Source organism: Ranitomeya imitator, chromosome 2 (assembly GCF_032444005.1).
Source record: "Ranitomeya imitator isolate aRanImi1 chromosome 2, aRanImi1.pri, whole genome shotgun sequence".
Classification (NCBI taxonomy): Eukaryota; Metazoa; Chordata; class Amphibia; order Anura; family Dendrobatidae; genus Ranitomeya; species Ranitomeya imitator.
In genome coordinates, this window is record NC_091283.1 from 179,594,755 (window position 1) to 179,622,391 (window position 27,637).

The following is a 27,637-nucleotide window of genomic DNA, read 5'->3' on the forward strand; positions in this document are numbered from 1 at the left end:
ATTTACATCATAGGTAGACCTCAACTATGGGAGACAAACTGAGAAAAAAAAAATCCAGAAAATCACATTGTCTGTTTTTTTTAACATTTTTTTTGCATTTTATGGTGGAAAATAAGTATCTGGTCAGAAACAAACAATCAAGATTTCTGTCTCTCACAGACCTGTAACTTCTTCTTTAAGAGTCTCCTCTTTCCTCCACTCATTACCTGTAGTAATGGCACCTGTTTAAACTTGTTATCAGTATAAAAAGACACCTGTGCACACCCTCAAACAGTCTGACTCCAAACTCCACTATGGTGAAGACCAAAGAGCTGTCAAAGGACACCAGAAACAAAATTGTAGCCCTGCACCAGGCTGGGAAGACTGAATCTGCAATAGCCAACCAGCTTGGAGTGAAGAAATCAACAGTGGGAGCAATAATTAGAAAATGGAAGACATACAAGACCACTGATAATCTCCCTCGATCTGGGGCTCCACGCAAAATCCCACCCCGTGGGGTCAGAATGATCACAAGAACAGTGAGCAAAAATCCCAGAACCACGCGGGGGGACCTAGTGAATGAACTGCAGAGAGCTGGGACCAATGTAACAAGGCCTACCATAAGTAACACACTACGCCACCATGGACTCAGATCCTGCAGTGCCAGACGTGTCCCACTGCTTAAGCCAGTACATGTCCGAGCCCGTCTGAAGTTTGCTAGAGAGCATTTGGATGATCCAGAGGAGTTTTGGGAGAATGTCCTATGGTCTGATGAAACCAAACTGGAACTGTTTGGTAGAAACACAACTTGTCGTGTTTGGAGGAAAAAGAATACTGAGTTGCATCCATCAAACACCATACCTACTGTAAAGCATGGTGGTGAAAACATCATGCTTTGGGGCTGTTTCTCTGCGAAGGGGCCAGGATGACTGATCCGGGTACATGAAAGAATGAATGGGGCCATGTATCGTGAGATTTTGAGTGCAAACCTCCTTCCATCAGCAAGGGCATTGAAGATGAAACGTGGCTGGGTCTTTCAACATGACAATGATCCAAAGCACACCACCAGGGCAACGAAGGAGTGGCTTCGTAAGAAGCATTTCAAGGTCCTGGAGTGGCCTAGCCAGTCTCCAGATCTCAACCCTATAGAAAACCTTTGGAGGGAGTTGAAAGTCCGTGTTGCCAAGCGAAAAGCCAAAAACATCAGTGCTCTAGAGGAGATCTGCATGGAGGAATGGGCCAACATACCAACAACAGTGTGTGGCAACCTTGTGAAGACTTACAGAAAACGTTTGACCTCTGTCATTGCCAACAAAGGATATATTACAAAGTATTGAGATGAAATTTTGTTTCTGACCACATACTTATTTTCCACCATAATATGCAAATAAAATGCTAAAAAAAACAGACAATGTGATTTTCTGGATTTTTTTTCTCAGTTTGTCTCCCATAGTTGAGGTCTACCTATGATGTAAATTACAGACGCCTCTCATCTTTTTAAGTGGTGGAACTTGCACTATTGCTGACTGACTAAATACTTTTTTGCCCCACTGTATATATATAATCGTCTAAGGTCCACTTCTGTCTGTCTGTCACGGAATTCCTGCGTCACTGATTGGTTCGCAGCCGGCTCGGTGCGACCAATCAGCGACAGGCACAGTCCGGCCACGAATTGGCCCCTCCCTACTCCCCTCCAGTCAGTGCCCCTCCATACTTCACTCCAGTCAGCGCCCACATAGCGTTTTAGCAGTCTGTTAACGCTGCCATTAACCCTGTAAGTGTGACCAACTTTTTACTATTGATGCTGCCCATGCAGCATCAATAGTAAAAACATATAATGTTAAAAATAATAATAATTAAAAAAAATCATTATATTCTCACCTTCTGGCATCCACGGCAGCCTTTCCCGCTCCTTGTGATGATCCGGTCCCAAGAATGCATTGCGGCAATGACCCCAGATGACGTAGCGGACTCGCGAGACTGCTACATCATCACGTTTTATTGCCGCAAGGCATTACTGGGAACGAAGCATCGCGAGGAGCATCGCTAAAGGCCTGGGCTGGATCCGGGGGCAGCCGGAAGGTGTGTATATAACTATTTTTTATTTTAATTCTTTTTTTTAACAGCGATACAGTATGGTGCCCACATTGCTATATACTATGTGGGCTGTGTTATATACTATGTGGGCTGTGTTATATACTGCGTGGGCTGTGCTATATACTGCGTGGGCTGTGTTATATACTGTGTGGGCTGTGTTATATACGTCGCTATGCTATATACTACGTGGGCTGTGCTATATACTACGTGGCTGTGCAATATACTACGTGGAGGTGCTATATACTGCGTGGCTGTGTTATATACTATGTGGGCTGTGCTATATATACTATGTGGCTGTGTTATATACTACATGTGCTGTGTTATATACTGCGTGGGCTGTGCTATGTACTATGTGGCTGTGCAATATACTACGTGGATGTGAAATATACTATGTGGCTGTGCTATATACTACATGGCTGGGTTATATACTAAATGGGCTGTGTTATATACTGCGTGGGCTGTGCTATGTACTATGTGGCTGTGCAATATACTACGTGGATGTGAAATATACTACTTGGCTGTGCTATATACTATGTGGCTGTGCAATATATTATGTAAGCTGTGCTATATACTACATGGGCTGTGTTATATACTGCGTGCTGTGTTATATACTGCGTGGGCTGTGCTATATACTACATGGCTGTGCAATATACTGCGTAATTGTGCATATATACTATGTGGCTGTGCAATATACTATGTTGCTGTGTTATATACTACGTAGCTGTGCAATATACTACATGGCTGTGCAATATACTACGTGGCTGTGCTATATACTATGTGGCTGTGTTATATACTATGTAGCTGTGCAATATACTACTGGCTGTGCAATATACTACGTGGCTGTGCTATATACTATGTGGCTGGGCAATATATTATGTAAGCTGTGCTATATACTACATGGGCTGTGTTATATACTGCGTGCTGTGTTATATACTGCGTGGGCTGTGCTATATACTACATGGCTGTGCAATATACTACTTGGCTGTGCAATATACTACGTGGCTGTGCTATATACTACGTGGCTGTGCTATATACTATGTGGCTGTGCAATATACTATGTGGCTGTGCTATATACTATGTGGCTGTGCTATATACTACGTGGCTGTGCTATATACTATGTGGCTGTGTTATATACTACGTAGCTGTGCTGTATACTATGTGGCTGTGCAATATACTACGTGGCTGTGCTATATACTACGTGGCTGTGCTATATACTATGTTGCTGTGTTATATACTACGTAGCTGTGCAATATACTACGTGGCTGTGCAATATACTACGTGGCTGTGCTATATACTACGTGGGCTGTGCTATATACTATGTGGTTGTGCTATATACTACGTGGCTGTGCAATATACTACATGGCTGTGCTATATACTATGTGGCTGTGTTATATACTACGTAGCTGTGCTATATGCTACGTGGCTGGGCTATATACTACGTGGCTGTGCTATATACTATGTGGGCTGTGTAATATGCTACGTGGGCTGTGAGACTCTTTCACCCGGGGCCCTCAAAAACCTGGAGCCAGCCCTGGCTTCACTGATTGGTCACGCCCGGCCACAAACAATCAGCGTCAGACGCAGTCCGGCCGCGAATTGGCGCGGGATTTGAGCCACGCTTCGCTAATTGGTCGCGCCCGGACGGCCGAATCCTGTCTATTCATTGCATTATTCTGAAATCTTCATAAATAAGCTACATACATATTCTAGAATACCCGGTGCGTTAGAATCGGGCCACCATCTAGTTAAGAGGATAAAAACTTTGATTGGAGTGCTTATTTAACTGAAACAGAAACAACTGTGTAGGAGGTTTAAAACTGGGTGAGGAACAGCCAAACTGTGCTATAAACAACCAAACTCTGCTATAAAGGTGAGATTATAGAAGACGATTTCATGTTACAGATTATACACCATGGCAACACTGAGCATAGCGACAAGACATAAGGTAGTTATATTGCATCTGCAAGATCTCTCCCAGGCAAATATATCAAAGCAGACTGGGGATTCAAGATGTGTAGTTCAAGCTCTTTAGAAAAAGCTCTAATAAATGGACAACATTGAGGACAGTATATGCATTGATCAACCAAGAAGACTTAGTGCAACAGCTAATAGACACATTATGATTGCATCTCTTAGAAACTGGAAGGGGAGTCCAGCAGTGCCATCAGCTCAGAATTGGCAGCAACCAGTGGGACCCAGCTACACTCATCTACTCTTCAGAGAGGTTTGGCCAGAAGTGGTCTTCATGGAATTGAGGTAAAAAAATTATTCCTTCAACAAGCAAATAAGACCAAGCAACTCGACTATGTACGAAAACATAGGAATTGGGTGCAGAAAATTGACAGCAGGTGCTCTGGACTAATAAGTCAAAATGTGAAATATTTGGCCGTAATCGAAAGAGTTTATTCACTAAAGGGCTGGACAACGGCACAATAATGTGGGTCTGCAGGCAGTGAAGCATGGTGGAGGGTCCTGCAACTTTGGGGCTGCATTTCAGCAAATGGATTTGGGGATTTGATGAAGATTAATGGTGTCTTCAATGATGAGAAATACAGGCAGATACTTCAATACCATCAGGGAGGTGTCTTATTGGCTCCAAATTTATCCTGCAACTGGACAAAGACCCCAAACATACAGTCAATGTCATTCAGAATGATCTTCAGTGTAAAGAAGAATGAGGAAGTGATGATACGGCCTCACAGAGCCCTGATCCCAACGTAATCCAGTCTAAGAGAGAGGAGGATTTGTGGAAGCCAACATCCACAGAAGGATTCAGGCCCCAGTATGCCGCAGGCACGTGTCTGTGATGTTAGGGAGATTTATTATCCTTCTGATGCACATGTGCAATGGTAAGTTCCGGAAGAGGATGTGACATGCTTGGCGTGGGGCACAATTCTCATATGACAATCAATCGGTGCAGAGTTTATGTTCTGGACATATTTTAGGCAGTGGGACAGAAGATCTAAGCACCCCTTGAAAAAGCAACAAGCGAAACGCCTGTCGGGGCTATGTGAAGGGCCTCGCAATAGTCACTTTATGGGTAAGCCCATAACTTTATTTTAGTGTTACTAATGTTTGCTGTCATATTTTAGTATTTGCATTCATAATCATTGCTATTTTATATTGTTAATCTGAATGATGGATATATGATATGGCGGTGTATGTACAAAACTTATTACCCATCTGATTTGAGATTTATTATGGTGATTTATTGCTGCAATTTTGCTTCCCTTCTTTATTTGACCCTGCTTGAATTCCTCTTGCAGTTCAATTTCTGGTATGCTTTAATAGATATCAATAAATTTGTTTATATTTAACAATTTATGGGTGGTTTATGGTTACTTTTTGGTAATCGCTTGTAGGTAATAAATCAACAAATGATCTGTGATTGGTTCTTCAAGTTGTTTGGAGCAATCTTCCAGGCTGAGTTTCTTCAAAAACTATACAAGTGACAAGAGTACTGAGAAGAATTGATGCTGGTTTGAAGGCATAGGATGGTCACACCAAATATTGATGTGATTTTGATTTCTCGTTTGTTCATTCACTTTGCATTTTGTTAAGTGATAAAAATAAAGTTAATTAACACTTCTATTTTTTATAACATCCTTACACTACAGTGGGGTAAATAAATATTTGATAGACAATTTTCCCACCTACAAAGAATGGAGAGGTCGGTAATTTTTATCTTAGGTACACTTCAACTGTGAGAGGCAGAATCTAAAAAAAATCCACAAAATCACATCGTATGATTTTTGCATAACTAATTTGCACTTTATTGCAAGAAATAAGTACTTGATACAATAGAAAAACAGAACTTAATATTTGGTACAGAAACCTTTGTTTGCAATTACAGAGGTCAGATGTTTCCTCTAGTTCTTGACCAAGTTTGCACAGACTGTAGCAGGGCATTTGGCCCACTCCTCCATACAGACCATCTCCAGATCTTTCAGGTTTTGGGACTGTCGTTGGGCAAAATTGAGTTTCAGCTCCCTTCAAAGATTTTCTATTGGGTTCAGGTCTGGAGACTGGCTAGGCCACTCCAGGACCTTGAAATGCTTCTTACTGAGCCACTCCTTAGTTCCTCTGGCTGTGTGTTTCAGTCATTGTCATGCTGGAAGACCCAGCAACGATCATTCTTCAGTGCTCCTACTGATGGAAGGAGGTTGTTGGCCAAATTCTCACGATACATAACCCCATCCATCCTCCCTTTGATACGGTTCAGTCGTCCTATACCATTTGCAGAAAAGCGTCCCCAAAGTATGTTGTTTCCCCCACCATGCTCCATGGTTGGGATGATGTTCTTGAGGTTGTACTCATCCTTCTTCTTCCTCCAAACATGGTGAGTGGAGTTGATATCAAAAAGTTCTATTTTGTTCTCATCTGACCACATTACCTTTTCCCATGCCTCCTCTGGATCATCCAGATGTTTATTAGCGAATTTCAAACGGGCCTGGACATGTTCTGGTGTGATCAGGGGGACCTTTGCGTGCTATGCAGGAATTTAATCCATGATGGCATAGTGTGTTACTAACGGTAATGTTTGAGACTGTGGTCCCAGCTCTCTTCAGGTCTTTGATCAGGTCCTCATGTGGAATTCGGGGCTGATTCCTATCCTTTCTCAGAATCATCCTGGGGTCCTGGGTTCAAATCCCACCAAAGACAACATCTGCAAGGAGTTTGTATGTTCTCTCCGTGTTTGCGTGGGTTTTCTCCGGGTTCTCCAGTTTCCTCTCACACTCCAAAGACATACTGATAGGGAATTTAGATTGTGAGCCCCATTAGGGACAGTGATGATAATGTATGTAAAGCGCTGCGGAATAAGATAGCGTTATATAAGAAAAGCATAATAAATAAATAAATACCCCACAAAGCGAGATCTTACATGGAGCCCCAGACCGAGATAGATTGACAGTCATTTTGTGTTTCTTCCATTTTCTAATAATTGTGCCAACAGTTGTTGTCTTCTCACCAAGCTGCTTGCCTATTGTTCTGGGGCCCATCCCAGCCTTGTTCAGGTCTACAATTTAGTCCCTGGGGTTCTCAGACAGCTTTTTGGTCTTGGCCATGATGGAGTGTGATTGAGTGTGTGGACAGGTGTCTTTTACACAGTTAACGAGTTCAAACAGGTGCAATTAATACAGGTATTGAGTGCATAGTAGGAGGTTTCTTATAGAAAAACTAACAGGTCTGTGAGAACCAGAATTCTTGCTGGTTGTTTCAAAATCATACAATGTGATTTTCTAGTTTTATTTTTATATTCTGTTTCTCGCAGTTGAAATGTACCTACGATAAAAATTAGAGGCCTCTCCATTCTTTGTAGGTGTCTTTCCCTACAGTATATGTCCGGAGATTTTCACGATGTATACTGTAATATGCCCGTAGACCCCCATTCACCAGATGGAGGCCAAATTTCTGTTCCTTCGGCCTCCATGTGCCTTGGCTGATATGTGCTGGCATACTTTTTGGTTTAATTAACTGTATAGGAAAGTGCAGCAGACTGTGCTTTCCTAAACAGGAAACTACTGCAAAGAAATGCATACATACCATGAAGAATATGTTCTCGTACAGTGGGTCCCTATGGCGGACAGATGCCTCAGCATCCATCATAACTGTGCCCACCATCGGGTACATAACGTACCTCATGAGCACATGTTCTCAACAATGGCCACAAACATAGTGTGGACCTAATCTCAGAGTTTCCAAACTTTTTTCTTTCCATGTACAGCAATTGCAGTAAATGCAATTCACTAACAAGCAAAGATCCGCTGCTATGGGAAAAGGTTTCAATCTCTAAATGTAAGCAAATATTTTCATTTGTTGACAGCAAGCAGAGATCTTTAAACTGATGGGAATCAAACCAAACCCTGGTACAATGTCCATGTTTGTTAAATACGAATAAGCCACCAATTGGCCAATTGAGTGCGTTCTGCCCGCGGCTTGGCTCGGAAGCCTATCTGGAGTGGAAGGGGTTAGCCTTGGACTTGCAGACTAGTGAATCAGAAAGGAAGGGGATGTGGGTTAGTGATCATGTTGCACAAAAATGTTCTCATGGATTTTTCACCTCTTTAGCCGTGAGGGGAATGGAGCCGCTGACAGGAATGACTGCCCTCCCCGCTAAAACCTTTGCTGCCACCACAGCTGCTCTAAGGGAAACACAGCTTTTATTATACCTGGACCACAACTGATGCCTGTAATACACTTGATGATAATTGCTTTTGCTGGAACTAGTCTCCAATTAGTAAAAGCAACATTTACCGTACAAAAAAGTGGGCAGCTATGAATCGCGGAAGAGGTGGCAGCCACCGGGGCTCCTCAACACAGAGGTTCTGTACTAGCGGCTCATACAGTCACATTCACCAGAGGGGAGTGCTATTTTTAACCTAAAGCCCCATCGAAAAATAACAAAAGGGAAATGCACTGTACATGCTCAGGATAGGTCCGAGACTGACTGCCTTATATTAAGCCACCCATACCTATGTTATAGCGGAGACACCCCTTTACGTGATTTCATCATCGGCCAAGGGTGCATATTTATTTTAATGGGGAGATGGCGCATGGGTCCTTTAAATTCAAAAAGATTCTATCCTGCTTTTCCATCACAGTTAATTGGGAAGTTTGGCTCATGGTTCCTTAATATAACTTAATGGGTACCAAATCACACACCAAGACACCCCATAAAAATCCAAAATGGAAGATATAAAAAACTGTATCCTCTATGTGGATTGGCTAGGAGGGACCACACGTTGGGCACGTTCTTCATTTTTGGGGGAGACCCCATTCTGTATGACGCTTTAGAAGGTGCAGTTCACACATTAAATTAGTATTGTTGAAGGAAAGAAAGATCGAATGTGTTGGGCTTCAAAGGGGCAATTTTGGGAGTACAATGGGCACTTGCCCCACTTGGAGCTTAATATGGTATGATTTAGGAACTGTATAGCATTTCCTACATGACACTGTTATTTTGGCACAATTATATAGGTACAGAACGGGAGTATTATGTAGACAGGCAGCACGGTGGCGCAGTGGATAGCACAGCAGCCTTGCAGCGCTGGAGTCCTGGGTTCTAATCCCACCTTGGACAACATCTGCAAAGAGTTTGTATGTTCTCTCCGTGTTTGCGTGGGTTTCCTCCAGGCACTCCGGTTTCCTCCCACATTCCAAAGACATACTGATAGGGAATTAAGATTGTGAGCCCCATCGGGGACAGCGATGATAATGTGTGCAAACTGTAAAGCGCTGCGTAATATGTTAGCGCTATATAAAAATAAAGATTATTATTATTTATTATTAGACACTTTTCTCCACTATCTCCCAATATATATTCTATACAGCCTGTTATGTTTTTGTAGGGTTACCATGTTTAAATAATATTAGTAAATGAATAATCCAGTAACAGCATAAATGTCATCTGTTCCAATACTTAGTTCTAATGTATCAGTGTAGAATAAACCGTATACAGGTAAATAAAACGGTTTCCATACTCTGACCAAGGAAATGGCCTAAAATAATCAAAAGAAACATTACTCATTTGATGAATCTGCCTCCATTCTGACACCATCACAACGGTGCAGCACCAGTCTATTTTTACTGTGATGGAACAACAACGTCCGTGACTGCCAGTGTGACCGCTGCAACCAATCACTGGCCTAGAAGTACGTGATTGATGTGGGAGTTGGGAGTGTCATCACTAACAGGGGTGATCCACCGGCACGTCCAACGTCTTTTTTTTTCTTTTCTTCTTTTGCTTGTGATCACCAATGGGTGCGGCACCCTCAGGATGGATCCCGGCTGACATATGGACTTGAAATTGGCAACGTGGTGAGCTTTCTACACTTTCCCTCCCTCCTTCCCTCCTATGTTACTAACAGGGGGCACTGACATAGCTGTGCTTTGTCCAGGGCAGATTTTTCAGATAAAAACATCTTCATTATTTCAAGCAATACCGCACCCGCACCTTGGCCAAGTTTCTTAATAAGTCGAAAAACACCTTTAACCGCACTAATTATGGCCTACATTGGATAGAGTTCTAGCAACGTTGGGAAAAGTTTAAAGCCAGTACTTGGTTTTTCAGCTCCTGAATATAAACCATAATATGCCTATTCACTGACAGCAAGCAGGGATGTTAAAAAATTGAGAGAAATGTCTAAACAAAGTGTATGAAATGTTGCATTATAAAATTAAATCTGGAATCTGACTCGCTGCCAAAGTCCCTGGTCAGACTGTTCTCATGAATAGGTGTGTTCTGTATTTTATGGACTCCAGTCTGTCATGAAGTTTCAGCAAGAAGCACATAACGCATGATGTCATGAACACATGTAGGGCGATACACCCATTTAGATATAGCAGAGGTGAATGTGTCTCTTAAAGGCAACCTGTCACTAGATACATTCCGCCCGTGGTTCGGATTGGAGCCTGGCTGCTCGATTGCTGAAAAGCACCTGCGCTTCAGAGAAAACGTAATCTGAAAAACATCTGGAGTGACCTGAAATCCAACACAGCCCTCGGCTGGCATCTCCATGCCCCACACCAGTTGATTGATAGGTCTCTCCCTAAGTAAACTTTTGAAAAAAACCTGTCAATCAACTGGCACAAGGAGCGGGGAGAAGCCGGCTGGGGATCTGCCTCTTGGACTTGTCGTAGTCCCTAGATGGTTTTTAAATATATGTTTTCTAGAGTTTCAGAGTAAAACATACCTGGCTTAAATGACAAAGCTGGACTCTGATTGATGCTGCCTGCGGTTCTAAATTTTGGGATGATTTAGTGAATCCTGCTTTGAGCAGGGGGTTGGACCAGATGACCCAGGAGGTCCCTTCCAACTCTACCATTCTATGATTCTATGATTCTAATCAGCGACCTGGTTCCCCTTAATCAATAAGCAATTTAGGACACTCAGCGCACCCTTAATATGGCCCAGAGCTCAGTGCACTGTCACATCCCTCGCATTAACATCGTCCCCTCCCGCTAATCTTGATTCACTGCGCTCGCTGGCCTAGACAAAGTCCTACTGGGTGCGCATGAGTTCAGGAGCCAGGCAGCGCACACCTAGACCTCTCTGCTGTGGTCACGCGCTACTCTTCCAAGTGCGTCCAAGTAGTGAGGTCCTTGAGTATGCGTGCGTGCTAAGCTGTCAGTGAGTGTGCGTGCAGAAGGAGGATTCTGTTCATTCTAAACAAGCCAGCGCTGTGAATCAAGACAACATTAAGGGGCTAATTCAGGGAACGTTACAGGGCTCTGAGCTCTGCATCACACCAACAGTGCACAGAGAACCATGAATTGGCATATTAATTAAACAGCATTTTCTGGACCCTAAAGGCAATTAATACACTGCAAGTCTGCTATTTATAGGAGCCAAGTCCTCTTTATGGCTAATTTCACACCAGCGTATAAAAAAAATCATCCAATTTGCATACTGAAAAATGGATGATTATTCTTCTACATTATCATCCATATGACATCTGTTTTTAAACATCAGCAGTTATTAAAATTTGAACTGCAATGTATCCAGAAATATCAGATGCTGCACAGTTTATTCCCATGGGATCCAAATTTTGCGTACCCAAAGACTTGAATCGGCTACTGTCATCCGAAATATGGGAGAGAATAGTGGATGCTGCCATTTTTTTTTTTTCACGCAGAGATTCAGTACGCTTGATAAAAACGGTCATTTAAACAGACTTATTGAATAACATTAGTCCGTTTCTTTCACAGACAAAACTTGGACTGAAAATAACTCGGCCTCTGACTGTGTATCTAGCTAATATTGCACAATTTAAGCTATTTGTTCGGCATAACAGCAATGCAATATGTTCAGTCAAAGTCTCATGTAAAAGCATGACTGCACCCTCTAACTAACAATAGGAGGTCTAAGCCCTTCTTCCTGGCACTGCCATTGGGCCCTGTGGAGGCTCACATATGGTGAAACCCTTAGCTCCAGCCTTAATGGTTTAGTCAGTCTGGGCCTGTGGTTTTTAGCTATCAATTTATTTTGCGTGAAGCAATTTTTCCCAGCAATGGAAATTGTTAACTTATTCTCAAAAAAGTTTTTTTTTTCCAAACTTCCCTTCCCCCACACCAGTCGTGCGGTTATCCTATAATACCACATGCGGGGCAGAGCTGGACCCACTCTAGAGCTATCCTCGGTCTCATTCAGTGATGATCATAACATTCGCTGACCTCATATCACCGTGTCTCTCATCCCATTACCAACAACAATCCAATGTGGTTACAATTAGTGTCTTGGTGCCGCCGCGAATCCTGTGTTTTTTTTCCCTCTCTTGGATCTCAGCCTTTACCTCTCCAGTTTATCTTATGTCCTGGCTCTCGTCTTTCTGTAAAACATCCGTCTCAGACATTGGGGAAAAGTTTTCAAAACTGGTGCACTCAGATTCCAGTTCTTATTTTTAACAAGTCCTTTTGACAATTAATGTAGTAATCCGATTTGTTGTGTTGGACATCACTTTGACTTTTCTCTTGTTCTAGTTTTTTTATATCCCCTCCACTGTAATTATAGAAAACCTGTAACATTAAATATGTACTATATTTTTTACATATAGGATGCACTTTTTAGCAAGGAAAAATCTTGCTAAAAAGTGTGTGTGTCTTATAGTCCAGAGGCAGCTTCCTCTGATCAAGGAGAATACTGACACAACTGTGTGTGTGTGTGTATGTATGTACAAGGGTGGTTTGTTTGTGTGTGTGTTTGTAGCAGAGCAGTGTGTGTGCTTGCAGAAGTGCTTTGTGTGTGTGTATATGTAGCAGAGCTGTGTGTATACATAGCTGGGCTGAGTGTGCATGTACTGTGCATGCAGCAGTGTTGTGTTTATGTGTGCACTGCAGAGAGAATACATAAGGTGTGTGCTATAAAGTTTTGTTGGTATAATACATATGCTGCAGAGAAGCAATAATAGGAGAATTATTACCTCCCTACTCTACCCTTTTGCATTAACTTTAGTGATATTGACCCCCTCCACTTCTTTACACCAGGAAAATTTTAATCAGTAGGAAAAATGTTTTTCACATTTTCTGGTGTAGGAAAGTGTGTCCTATTGTCTGAAAAATATGGTGTTTTTTACCTGGTGTAAATGCCGCTGTTCTCCTGAATCTGACAATGTTCTTCTTTTATTCCATTCCCTCTCTGTTACTGAGATATGGCCCCTTCTTCCATATACTAAATCGAGTCCTTTAATCCAAGTGGGGCATGGCCCTCTATTCTTTTCTTCAGGCATCTTCATGAAGACCACCCCCATTTGGCTAAAAATACTAGATTTATATACAGAGAAGAGAGGGCCATATCTCAGTAATGGAGAGGGGCAGGAGCAAATGAAAATCAACAATGGATTCAGGAGAACAGCGACATTTACACCAGAGAAAAAAAAGCAACATTACATATTTATGGCAGATGACAGGTTCCCTTTAAATTTTTAAAAACTTGTTCAAGATGCTGCTTACTTATGTCCATATCTGGGAAAGCTGAGTGACTATATGGTGGCATTACAGCCAGAGGAGGCCTCTAGTATCTAAGAGGGTCCATAGACCCACAGCGAAACACCAGTATTATAAACGGTATATAATAAGTGCACCAAATTCTGACAGATTTTGAAGTATAATGTCACATCTGCTTTTAGAACTATTAAGTATTTTAAACATTTTTTTGTGGCTCACAAAGCCAATGGGGTTCGGCTTACAGAAAATGGGTGTGGTTTAGAGATAAGATGGATGTGGCTTCATTGCAACAACATGTGCTCGACTGCACCAAAATTTAAGAGGTGCAAAGTAAGCCAGCCAATAGGTTGTACAAAGTTTGGCAAAAAATGCCCATAAATGCACCAAATTCAGCATCCAGCATGAGCTTCAGTAATAAATTTGGTGCATTTTTGGTTTAAATTTAAGAACATCAAATAGGGATGAGCGGACAGGTGGAAGTTCAGGTTCATCAGGTTCGACTGAACTTTAGTCCAAAGTTTAGTTTGGGTACCAGAACTTTACCTGAACTTTGGTGTTGTAAATGGCCTGTAATATGGTCTCTCTTACACACTCATTACGAACTCTAAAACAGACTTTCGAGAGAAGCCCATGTTTGGAATCCAGCATCGGACACCAGTACAAACCCTGAACTTTACAGTTCGAGTTCGCTCATCTCTAGCAGTGAATAAATGAGTGCACTGGGTTGGTCATTTGGGATGCTAGAAAAGTTTTGGGAGATAAATTGTTTTCACCAGGGATGTTCCAAGGACCCTATAAACAATTTAGATGGGGACCCCAAAATTAGATGGTACGGTAGTATTAGTATCACGATACATTATAATACTCACATAGTATGATAGATAGCAGAACGTCACTAACTTGTTATTCCCTACAACAAGTTCTTAAGTTCTTGGGCCCCATAGAAGTTAGTATGGCATCTACGGCTACAGTCACAGCCATAGATTTTGCCTAACTTTTCCAGAAATAGGTGCAGTAGAAAGACGAGTTTTTAAAGAAGATATCTTAAGAGTTTTTTAAAAATTATTTTAGAAGTTTTTCTTTAATTCCACTTTTAGATTATTTTTCACTTTTTTTTCTACATTTCTTTCACCTCCCTACCCCCTTCCTTCCTTGTTTCCTCTCTGATCCCCCATTTGGATGCTTGATGCCACTTCTCTGGTTACTTCTCCCCGCTCTTGATTCCTGCCTGCAGGCACACTTTATACAGGCCCCTCCTGTGTTGTGCTCTCCTGCCCATGTGGCTGCACTTTCCTTGCGTGTGAGCGGCACCTCCCAACATCTGGTTTAATGTCAGATGCTGGCGCCTTTACTCAGCCACAGGCTCCATCACAGACAAAGGCTGTAAGAGCTTCTCTCTTCCCTGCCTAGACTGAAATTGCTGTAATATCCCAGAAATTAAAAAAAAAAAAATTCCCCGATTTTACAAAAATTCCCCAAAGACAAAACAGGATGTATGATGATGATGATGATACAATGGTGGGGCATGGTGCATTGGCTCAGTTTGATGCAGAATTTGCCATTTCACCCTGGGAGGTAGGCATAATACCTGGCAGTCAGTGTTGGCATTCTGCCCCTCCCCGGTTTCAATTTATTTATTGTATATTGAAATGGTGATTACAACGGACATTTCCATGTTCAGACGTAGCGCCAGCCAGAACATTGTGGAAAATCTCAATTTCTACTGTTGGCGTCTTGCAAAAATGGCTTTATTTAATTGTTCCCTTTTGGAACCAGATGTATCAGAGCAGTCTCTGGTAGGAGACAGGTTAATGCGCCATGCTGGGTTTTCTTTTCCTTTTTTGCATTTGATCTTTTAAAATTAACACCCCCCCTACCCCCCCCCCCTCCCCCCCACTCCCCGCCTTCTGTCCTCTGGCATCTGTCAGAAAGAAGGTGACTAACTCTAAATCAGACCATTTTTGCCGGAAGTGAATGTCAAACCATGGCGCAGACAAAACGCAGTGGGGCAGATTATCAATAAAATCGCAGGGGCAAATTCTGAAGCAATGTCTTGCGAAAATTGTCTTTAGACTGGCGCAAGCTCCGAAGCGATCTGTCGTAAATGGACTCCAGAGTTCTGTCCTTGTACATCCATAAATATGTCATTCCAGATACAACATGCACTTTAAAAAAAAAAAGTATTTTGTATTACTTTTTATTATTTTTCTTTTTTTTGTTTTTACTTTTTTTTTAATCGTATTCCATTATAGTCAGCGATTATACACTTATAATTTCTTTTACTTTGGCAAACCCAATTCCAATTGTCTCATTTTCTTTTACAATTTTTTAAAGACTTTATTGTTTTTTTTTCTGCGTATCCAATATTTTTCTTGCCTTCAAATCCTGTTTTTATCTATTTCCCTTTATTGAATGGGATTAGTTAAAATGAGAAAAAAAAAAGATTCCGCAATGCAGCTCAACAATCGTTTCTACATTCGCACAGCCTTTCTTTTTTTGCAATTGATAACTTTTCCAATTGAACAGATCACAAACTATTTCTTTGACGTAAATTTAAAATAAAAAAAAACAAAAAAATAAAGCAAAAGATAAAACAAAAAGAGTAAAAAAGTTTAACACTTATCGTAAACTTATTACAAGTTTTTAGAGTCCACTTGCTGATCGCTTAAAAGCCAAAAAGATTAACAAAGTTTAAAACTTATTGTAAACTTATTACAAGTTTTTAGAGTCTTTTTGCTAATCGCCTGCTCCTTAATAATTACCGATCTATCAAGAGATGCAATTTTTTTTATAATTTCAATTTGTTTTAGGACTTCCTCTAAAATAGTCCTACAAAAATAATAATACTTAAATACTTTCATAATACAAAAAATGTTTTTAAAGCATTTATTGATATTTATTGTGTTTCCTTCTATGCCTCTATCTCTCCCACCCCCTTTCGTAGGAGCCATGTGCCTGTAACTGGGCCGGGTGGAGATACAAAAACAACACTAGCGTCAGCCAGAAATAATACCGGGTAAGGCAGAGGAAGAAAAAAAGTCATATATGTCCAGAAGACAGTTACAAAGCGCAGGTCCTAAGCCATTTGTAGTGGTGCGCTGTTGTTCCGTGGATGAATAAAACCTATGTATAGAAGTGGGACTATAGGCCAGGAAACAAAGTAGTCTTAATTAGGCCTAAATAATGTGTCATTTTTGCCCCCCCCCTCCCCAACACCTCTTTGATGTGCCCGACTGCAGACCCATAGGTCACTGGTTACTTGTAACTTATTGTATAAACAGGGAAATAGTGGAAACCTAATCTCTTTTATGATAACATAGCTTGTGATGTGTTTTATAAACAGGGACATCAATTATATCCACTATTTCCCTGTTTATACACCGCTCTGCAATTATCCAGCTACCTCGACTGAGGTCTGCAGTCAAACAAAATGTCAGATCTCTGCCTCGAATCAAATACAAGCTGGCAGGTAGTTACCACGAAGATCACGCTTACATTTAGACTTTTTGTATTAGTGTTTTATGTTTATTTATGTTTGTTTATGTTATATATCTTTTTTCAAATTGTGGTTTTTCATGAATATTTGGCCACTAGGGGCTGCAAAAAAAAAACAACATACTCTCCTCCTGTGTTTATTTTACAGATTGGAAATTAGGTGTCATGTATATGGGAGAGATAGAACATGGAGCCCATACAAAGGTGTAGAGTTTGTTTGGATGTGTAGGTATTGAGCCGTGGTTGTGTGGGTATAGGGTATAGGGCCGATACAGCTGCACATATAGTACCAGTGACTTCTAATAACGTTGAGTGCTGCCAAATAGTGTATATGTATAAATCCTACAGAAACAAAAAAGTCTACATGCCCCTATATGAAATCAGAGGCATAGAGAGATAAAGTATAGCCCCATAGAATTTTATAGGAATAGTATTAATGCTTTATACTTGGGCATGTGACTGTGTAAATAAAACGGCATCCATTAAGTCCTGCCATATGGTGCACATATATAGTACCGTATTATAGAAATATCCTCCAAAATCTACTATATGCAAGTCCTACAGGATAAAAAAAAACCCTTCTACATGCCTTAATACAAAATTATAGGCAAAGAGAGATAAAATATAGTACCACAGACTTCTATGGGTACCGAATTACCGCTCTGTATGTGGACATGTATGATCTCTGGCATGAGCCATAAGTGAATATTTAGACATATCCCGTTTTTGTAGTCCGAGCCATCATGACACGCCATCTTCAAAATGTTCATACCCATTCATGACATGCTCCAGTTTCTATAAACCAGTAGTTATTGCATGGGCATCATATATTGGGTGCTGCTGCCAAAGAAGACTTATCCCTGCTCAACTTTACCTTTACTATTCATTGATTATGGAACTGGTACTAACCAGCTCTACCCTCTCCTAGTGTATCCTCACCCATCCCCTGCAGACTGTGAGCCCTTGCGGGCAGGGTCCTCCCTCCTTATTGACCTGTGTGCCTTGTTTTTTGCTCATGTTTAGTTGTATTTGTCTATATGTGCCCCCTTTTCGCATGCAAAGTGCCATGGAATAAATGCACAATAATAATAATTATGAATAATAATAATAATAATAATAAATAAAGTATAATTGTAGGAGCAAAATTGGACCCCCAAAAATTACCTAGTAGGCATTTGTAAAGAAAAAATAAATAAGTAAATATATATATATATATATATTATTATTTATTTATACGCATATATATATATATATATATGCGTATAAATAATAAAATATATATATATAAATATATATATATATAGATAGATAAAGCTACTGTATGTCTATGTATATATGTATGTCTATGTATATATTTACTTATTTATTTCATTTGATAGGCCTTTTAATGAAGATTCTTTTTAATGGGAACTTAAGACAGTAGCTTTGTGGAAGGATGGATGGTTTTATGACAACTCATCTTTTTCTGTTGCCACTTTCAGAACTGTTAATGGCTGGTAATTGGAAAAAGGGCCGTCCACTAATAAAACACATACAAGTCACACGTGTTATAAAGGGGTCGGTATTTATACACTACACATATGTGCCTGGATAAACCGCTACTGTAATACTATAAGAAAGGACATGGCCCAGGCCTGGTTATTTCTGGGGGGTTTCATATTTTTGGGAAAATTATGGAATAGATCATGACGATTTGTCATTGATTGGATGCAGATTGGTGATGTCAGAAGATTGCTTCCATGGAAATATATCTGGAGGCTGAATAACCGCTTTCTTCATAACTGTGATACTTGCTCTCCGAAGACCAGGAATTAGTCGCAGAGTCCTTCAACCAACTATGTACCAGGTTTACCTGCACTCCATTAGAAAACCACTGTTCTGTGAAATCACAAGAAGCCAAGTGACAGATAGATCTCATTATTAGCGTATTTGGGCTCTGCGATATAACAAGCTCAGATATATCTATCTGTCCCATATCTATCTATCTATCTATCTATCTATCTAATATCTATCTATCTATCTATCTATCTGTCCCATATCTATCTATCTATCTATCTATCTATCTATCTATCTATCTAATATCTATCTATCTATCTATCTGTCCCATATCTATCTATCTATCTATCTAATATCTATAGATCTATCTATCTATCTGTCCCATATCTATCTATCTACCTATCTATCTATCTATCTAATATCTATCTATCTATCTATCTATCTATCTGTCCCATATCTATCTATCTATCTATCTATCTATCTATCCTTATATCTATAGATCTATCTATGTTCTATCTATCTATCTATCTATTATCTATCAATCTATCCATCCTATATCTATCTATCTATCTCACTATCTATCTATCTATCTATCTATCTATCTATCTATCTATCTATCTATCTATTATCTATCATCTATCTGTCATATCTATCTATTATCTATCTATCTATCTATCTATCTATTATCTGTCTATCTATCTATCTATCTATCTTACTATCTATCTATCTATCTATCTATCTATCTATCTATCTATCTATCTATCTATCTATCTATCATCTATCTATCTCATATCTATCTATCTATCTATCTATCTATCTATCTATCTATCTATCTATCATCTATCTATCTCATATCTATCTATCTATTATCTATCATCTATCTATCTATCATCTCTGCTTCAGAAAGGTTCTGTGAATCGAAATGTTGCCACATGGGCAAATAAAAGTCCCTTTCTTTTGTGTATTTTTGTAGTGTCTCATATAATTTATTTATTTTTCTCTTATATCTATCTTATATTTATCTATTTTTCTCTTGTACACACATCTATCTATCTATCTACTATATCTATCTATTCTATCTATGTATCATCTACCTGTCATCTATCTGTCTATTATCTATCATCTATCTATCCCATATCTATCTATCTATCTATCTATCTATCTATCTATCTATCTATCTATCTATGTACGGTATCTATCTATCCTCTATCTATCTATCTACTATCTATCTATCTATCATCTCTCTATCTATCTATTTATCTATTACCTTTCTATTTATCTATTATCTATCTATCTGAATTTAATTTCTCTCAATGGTGATTTTAGGTTGTCATTTTTTTCCAGTAGTTATATATTACTTACTGAATTCTTTACACAAATCACAGGATCTGCAATTCTGCGGAATGTAATTCATATAATCATTAGACATGATTGATTTTCATATCTACAATGTCTTATTTGAACTCACTGGGTACATAAACAATGCAGCCTCATAAAGTCACCTGACAAGGCTCTGCTACATCTGAAGGTTCATAGGCTGCTTTGTTATCTCCCAGTAGTAGGGGGCACATAATCTAAACAAATGCAGTTTATGGGGTACTTAGAATAAATCAACACACTTAGGGAAAATTAGACTGGAGAAACATTTACAGAAAGGATTACACTAGTAAATGGAAGCCTTGTAAAATAAAAAGGAAAGGTCGGAAATTAAGATGTTTCGCAATCTAATTAAAAAGTAATATTTTTTATTCTAATGATTACTATAAACATAATTAGTTTTGCAACTCCATCTGTTTCCCAACGCAGCCTATAAAATCAAATTCCCGCTTAAAAAGTTAAATCACATTGTCCATGCTGCCCCCTGAAAGAAAGATGTAGAATAAAACATTTTTACAAATTTTTGATTTAAAATAAAAGTTTTACACTATCTTTAATCAATGCTTCTGTGGCGGGTTTTTTCTTATCCTGTAAATCATTGTTCATCCACAAAACCATTAGGCCTCAGCGCTGTGAAATCTGTCACTAATTTATTTGTACGAAATCATGGTCATAATCAAAACCTGCATCGCGAGTAATGAGGAGATATCCTATAAAAACACCAAACATTTCCTTGTACGCAAAGGATACTTTTATATAATTGAAAATTGCCCCCTAGGGTCCGTGAGCATCAGGTTGGGGCGGGGGTTAGGGAGTTGATTGAATTTTTGGGATCATATTTTTACCAAATTTTCAAATATATAAAAATGTAAAAAATATATATATTTTTTACTTTTTCAACAGGTAAATTAATGTAATACCTAATCTAGTGTTTTATTTTACCATATTGTTATAACTGTTTAAGCATTATTATTATTATTATTATTATTATTATTATTATTATTATTTTAAACTAAAACCTGTCAAAAGGTGTGAACATTTTGGAAAATGTATATATTTTTTTTTAAACTTAATTTAATACTACTGTAGGACTTGTAATAGTTTGTTATCTCTGCCAGTGGTGGCTTTAGGGATTAAAAGGAGTTTATCATACAATGTCACAAATTTTGAAAGCCAATATGTGGCCTTATCCATTTCTCATAGGTGAAATTTGGAGTTTTTTTAATTTTATTTTTGTTTTACGATTTATTCCGTGCTTACACCGAACGCCCTGGAAAAGACATGGACAGGATTTTTTTTTGCAGCAAGTTAAATGATTACAGCTTTAATTACTCTACAATCGGGACACAATTTTGCGGAAAATTGAAGGGCGTAAATCCGGAATAATCTGAAGTACATTTTTTTTTAATTTTACCTGCACAGACAATATATTGACTATATACATATATATGCAGCTCCTACATGTTATGGGATATCCACACCCCGAGAACATACTTAGGTTAATTGGACAGCTGTGAATTTGTCCCTAGTGTGTCTTTTCTATAGATATAGGGGATTATGGCTCATATATGCACAGGAGTCAGTAGTCGCTGTACATGGCTGCTGAATGTGCCGGCACTATATACATTGACTTAGGAGCTCATCAGACCTGTCCATCATCATTAGGTCTCTATGGAACGTTTTGACAAGCTGGACTGTAGCAGATGTAGCAGAGCTGAATTAGACATTGGCTTCAGGATATCACAAACTCTTCTTTCCTGCTCTGCTACATCAGTATCTACCTCTTCTACATACATTGTAGTCGCTGCCATCAGGGATGCTTCTTGAGAACTCAATAATGCACAGATAATGCCACATGACAAACTCGGCTCTGCTGCATTTGACAGATTCCGCCTTGCTACAGCCAGCAATGAGGCAGAAAATATTTCTTAATTTGAACAATTATCCAGACAGGAGATTCACACACCCCCTTAAGTGTGCTGACCCCTCCCCATCTTTGGGAAGCATCTTATGGGTGCAGCCCAGATAGCCCATAATTTTGCCGCTGTGGCGAGTCTTACCTTCCTGTACTGTCACTTCGCTATCGCTGCTGCCCCCGGTCATCGGGTCCTTGTCCTCTTCTTCGTTCGGTGGTCGTAGATCGCGGGAGCCTTGCATCCCTGCGGCCGCCGCTTCCTCCAGGTCCAAGAGGTGGCTGACACTAAAGTTCTTCCTGCTGTGAGGAAGTTCTGGAGTTTCCAAAATCCGCATTGTGTTGGGGGGTCCTGACTTATCCAGGCCAAGATCCCTGTCCATGCCACTTGCCCTACGCCTTTGACCTCCCTTTCGCCCTTTTTCTTCACCCCGATCTTAAAATTAAAAGTTTTAAATAAAAAGTTCTTGAAAAACTTCTGAACTACTTGTCTTCTGCTGGCTCTTATTCTGGTCTCTCCAATTCTGGTGTTTATCTCTGGTCTCGCCCTCCACTGACTTGACTTCCCCCACTCTCTGATTTCTTGTGCTGTCTCCTATCTTGCTTCCTTCCCTCTCTTCTCCCCTAACTCTCCCTGTCTTCTCTCCCTCTTTAGGGCAGGGACCAACTCTCACTCACATGCACTTTCAGCCAAGTGACCAAAAAAAACGCCTTTTGCTGACGTCTAGAAGAAAACAGAACTTTTTTTTCACTTTTTTTTTTTCTTTTCTCTCTCTCTAGTTCTTGGATAAATCTTTCCACACGCCCCCTCCTTCTCTGTCAGAGGTGACCTTTGACCCCCCTTCCCTTTTTTTCCCCCTAGTAAAAAAAAGAGAAAAAAAAGAAAAGGAAAATTAGATGGTCAGAGTGTTTTTCTTTCAACTCTTCAAGATGTGTCCTAGTGCTTCAAAACATGAGGTTAAGTGCTTCCATCAACAAGTGCCCCTATGAGGAGAGGGGATTCTATGAGAGCTTATGGGGTGACTGCCGGAGGTTGGGGTGGATCCATAAATTCTTATGTGGAAATGAGTGACCTTAGAATAGTCTCGCAGCACCCGAAGGAGCGCTCATACAAGGGTTAAATACATATTATATATTATGCATCCTCAAAAGCTTTCATGAGCGTCAGTTCTATTCCCTGTCATTTTAAAGAAGAACCCCCCCTTCCGCTATACAATATGGAATCTGATTATTATCCATAAAGTAGATCTCAATGCATAACTACAACTCCCAGCATGCCCTGATAACTGTAAGCTGGAGACCACCATATATATAGATGATAATAGCATCAAGCCCTGGCTGTTTGGGTTCACTTTAGGTGAGCCAAAGGCAATCATATGCTTGAATAAGAGACAATTGCATACAAGACAATTCCATAACATTCCGCTATTGTTAGACTGACCAGTATTATTCATGTATACGGCAGTCTCCATCCACTGATTGGCTACAAGGGATTTGATTTCCTAAAATGGTGATAGCAGATTTGCATTAGGGAAAAGACAAAAATTCAAATGTCATGCAATTTTGGAACTTCTTTAACTTTCCATCTACATTTCACGTCTGAAAAGTCTCCTGATCTTCAGGTACAAGCTCCGATCCCAGCAGTTCCTCCACGGGAGGGGAACTGTGTGAAGGGGGCTGTCTGACTGCTCATGTTAATAGCTAATCCAGCACCCTTCTTAGTTATATCTGATGAAGGATGAGAAGGGAGCTGTCCGGGACCGGATTTTCTAGCTAAAGATTGGAGAACCTTTCTTATGTGAACTACCCCTTTAACAAACTTGTTGCCCATGGTGCAGTTTTTTTTGCACAGAACCATGTGAATTTTTACATCTACAGCATTTCATTATTTTTTTCTTGAGGATTTTCACCATTGTTTTTACCTCTTTTAATGCAGCCGGTTAACATTTGTGAGCCATCTATATCAAAATCCACATTTTACACATGCAGATTTTGCTGCAAATTCGTCATGGATTTGCAGTGATTTTTTTTCCTTCTTGTATGAACATACCTTAAGGGTATGTGCAGACCATCAGGAAGTAGCAGCGCCTTGGATGCAGTGTATGTTCGCTGCGTCCAAAGCGCTGTTGTCTATTGAACGCAGAAGAATCTGCATGTGTTCACTGAACCGTGCGGAATGACCGCGGTCAACATATTCTATGGGTGAAATTTCTCTTGCGGAGACTCGCGTCTCCGCCTGAGAAATTGACATGTTGCAGTCTGGGAAAGATGTGCCGCATGTCAGTCTCTGCAGGTGAGCCGTGGGCGTCTGTGGACTCATAGTGGACATGGGATTTCTTGAAATCCCATCCACTATGCTGTAACATCTGGCTGCTGCGGGTTTGACGTTGCACAAGTACGCAGCATCCAATCCGCAGCGTTTACTGATCGTCTGCACATACGCTTAAGGTCATGTCCACACAGAATGGAAAAAAAATCTGCAAATCCATGCCAAATCGGCAGCGAAATCTGCATATGTAAACTCTGAATTTTGATGTAAGAGGATTTCTGAAAAAAAATGATCTGAAGGTATAAGGCAGTCAGCGGGTAAAGTTCGTCCAAATCAACCAATCAAATCCTTATTTCCAAGGCACCTTGAAATTGAAGGTTGGTTGTAGAAATCAGCGAATTGATTCTAAATGAATCGATTTCGGCGCAAAATTTACACCAAAAAATTGGAACAATTCCATATTTTAATGAGATTACATTTCTGCCATTTTGCTGGATTCTGAGGTCTGGAAAAGGGTTAAAAAAATTAAACTTTGATACTAACGTCTCATTGGGCCTCCCCATACCTTTCCCGCTGGTGCCGTTCCCAAACCGGTACTCCAATCATTGCCTTTTGGTCTTTTTCTCCAAGTTGACCATATAGAGCACAACATGCACCATTGAAGAACAAGATGGAGAAGAAGACAGAAGTGGGGCCGATTGGAGGACGGTGGGGTGAGCAGGTACAGACTGGGGCTGAAATTCAGCCCTGGCATGGGAAATCACACAGGCCCATGCTGTCCCCGTCCTCATGAACCAGATGGGATATATTACTAATATTACCCTGGATGGAGGAAAGGAAGATTTACTACAAGACCAATATTTCTAATGATACCCGTGGCCTGGTGGGGTAAGTGACGGAGTCAGCAACTTTGTGCTCCATCACAACTCTTAACAGTATGGGTGTCTTGAGAACACAGATTCTGTTAACAACGTAGCAGACAAGGTGGTCCATGACCAGACAGGCTGTTCTGGCATTTGCCGGAATTGCTAGATGGCCAGTCCGACCCTGGTGATGAGTGGCAGTGGGACAGGTATGGGGAGTGCCAAAGAGAGGTGAACACAAGGTTTTTATTTTCATTTTTGAACCCCTTGCCTGCAGATTTGTATTGATTGCATCAAATTTAGATGATGCAAATCATATCTCCCTCCACCCTCACCTACTGAATTGAGCAAATCTACCCAAAATCAAATTTTAGGAAATTTGCTCAGCTCTTGTTGGTTCCCATTCTCTGCGCATGTTTCTGGGTAGGTAGTTGTTATTGGAGTTAGTATCCTCAGGCAATGGTATTTTGCAGCCAATGCTTTATAGGATAAATTATGCAAATTAAGTGTTCTCCAGAAGGAAACAAATGTAGTGCCACCAATTGGAGATAGACACGCCTCCTAGCCAATGTCTAACCCATAAAATAACCTTAAAACATGGGTCAGGTTTGTATAAACCCAACTCCCTTTCAGCTCAGGAGTCCGGAGAATCCTGGGACAGTTGGAACTGGATGGGTTGACTGGACACATTTATCAGTCTTGACATCTACTCCTGGTTGTATCATCACCTCTTCAGCAGCAGACTAGAGAGGGACCATTGACCTCCGGAATGATGGGTATACTGTTGTCAACGGAACCCTAATATGCCTGTCTCTAGGCAACAACAATGAAAAGTAATATTTGAATTGCTCAGAACAGACACAATAATGATAATTGATCTTATCAGTGATCCAATCATTATATTACGGTGTGATGAAAGACGCCTCTATACTCAACTGTTCTCCTGAATCTAGTGTTTTTCTTTTGTTCCTTAGCTATAGGGTATAAAGAGCCAAAGCTCAAGGATGGAGAGGCGTTGGAACATATTCTGGAGAACAGCGACATTTACACTGGATAATAAAAAAATGTACGTATTTAAAGCAAGTGACAGGTCCTTTTTTAAGAGGATTGTCCATTTTTGTCCCTTTCTTGCAAAATAAAAATATTGAAAGAATCCCAATGTACAATGCTCATTCAGTCCTTTCTCCGTTCTGCACGTAAAACAAAATGCACAATTTTTTATTGTTTTTTTTTTTTTTAAATGACCTTTATTTAGAAAAACAATATGAACAACCCCCTTTTAAATTCATTGACAGCGTGTTAGTCTTTGATGTATCTGTAATGGAAAACAGGGCTGGCATGTTTGTCATGTTTTTGGGTTACATCACCCATAATGGATGGAATTCACTGATTGCTATAATATTCATCTTTATATGTATGAGTATATCTGATGAGAATAGTGGAGGGGGCTGAAAAAAAAACTGTTGGGGTGAGGGTCTGCAGCTCTGGCACAAGCCTTGTGCAACAGACAGGGGCTTCAGAGGCACAATCAGATCCTAGCCGCCTAAGTGACTCCTCCACTGAGCTCCAGGTCAGGACCCTTGGGAAAACAGATCTCCTCTTAATGAGGTAATTAGGCCCCTCTCTGCAGTTACAAACGCCATGGTATGCATCCAGTGTGGAGACTTCTTAATGAAAACCAGCCCTGCACATGGGCAAGAAAACAGGAGCCTTCAATCTCATGTCAGACTCTGGAGGTGAAGGGACACATGAGTTTGGTTTAGGGATCAGCTTGAATAAGTCAGATTATGATGACTTTGATAGTCTCACAGTATACATGTAATTAGACGAGCGGTTTCTAATTTTACTTTACCGTTAGTTAATGTCAGTAGACAGAACCTTGCACAAGATCCTGAGGTTTTTTTTGTCTTGATTTTTATTTTTTTGTTTAATTCTAGCCATTGGAAGAAAGAAACATATGAAAAAAAAACCTAATAGAAAGTTAATCCATAACTTCCATATGATAAGTAGACGATTGATGACTTGGGTCTGACTGATCTGCCCAATGAAAGTCAAGGTGAAGCGTCACAAGTCAGGTTAGTTTTTACAATTTTTTTTTTCATTATTTTTGAACATTTTTTGAGTGATTTCCTAAAACATTGTTTTACAGATGTTGCAATTTTTTATTCATTCTGCTGATGCCACTTAATAAGTCGCGTTTCCTAAATATGGCTGAAAAAAGTAACTCCCATAAGAACCACAAAGCTATTTTGGCACAAACATTTTGGAACTAAGAAGCACAAAGTAAATGCTGTTCTTCCCACGAAAAATGTGTCTCACAAAGCTTTATTCAAATTGCCCATTGTATCTGTAAACCTGTTCCTTGCTGTATACCGATCCCTATATACATGTGGTCAATTGTCACAGCATTTGACCTCATGCATGCAC

The 27,637-nt window shown here is 40.1% G+C and overlaps 1 protein-coding gene across 1 annotated transcript in view; it reads right to left on the bottom strand.

Moving 5' to 3' along the window:
• Window positions 1-22,774, bottom strand: part of PRRX2 (paired related homeobox 2) — a 47,061-nt gene extending 24,287 nt beyond the window's left edge. Inside the window, exon 1 of the mRNA XM_069748141.1 lies at window positions 22,227-22,774. Within this exon, the coding sequence (XP_069604242.1) occupies window positions 22,227-22,461 (235 nt within the window). The 5' untranslated portion in view covers window positions 22,462-22,774. The remainder of the gene's footprint in view (window positions 1-22,226) is intronic.
• Window positions 22,775-27,637: the final 4,863 nt, after the last annotated feature.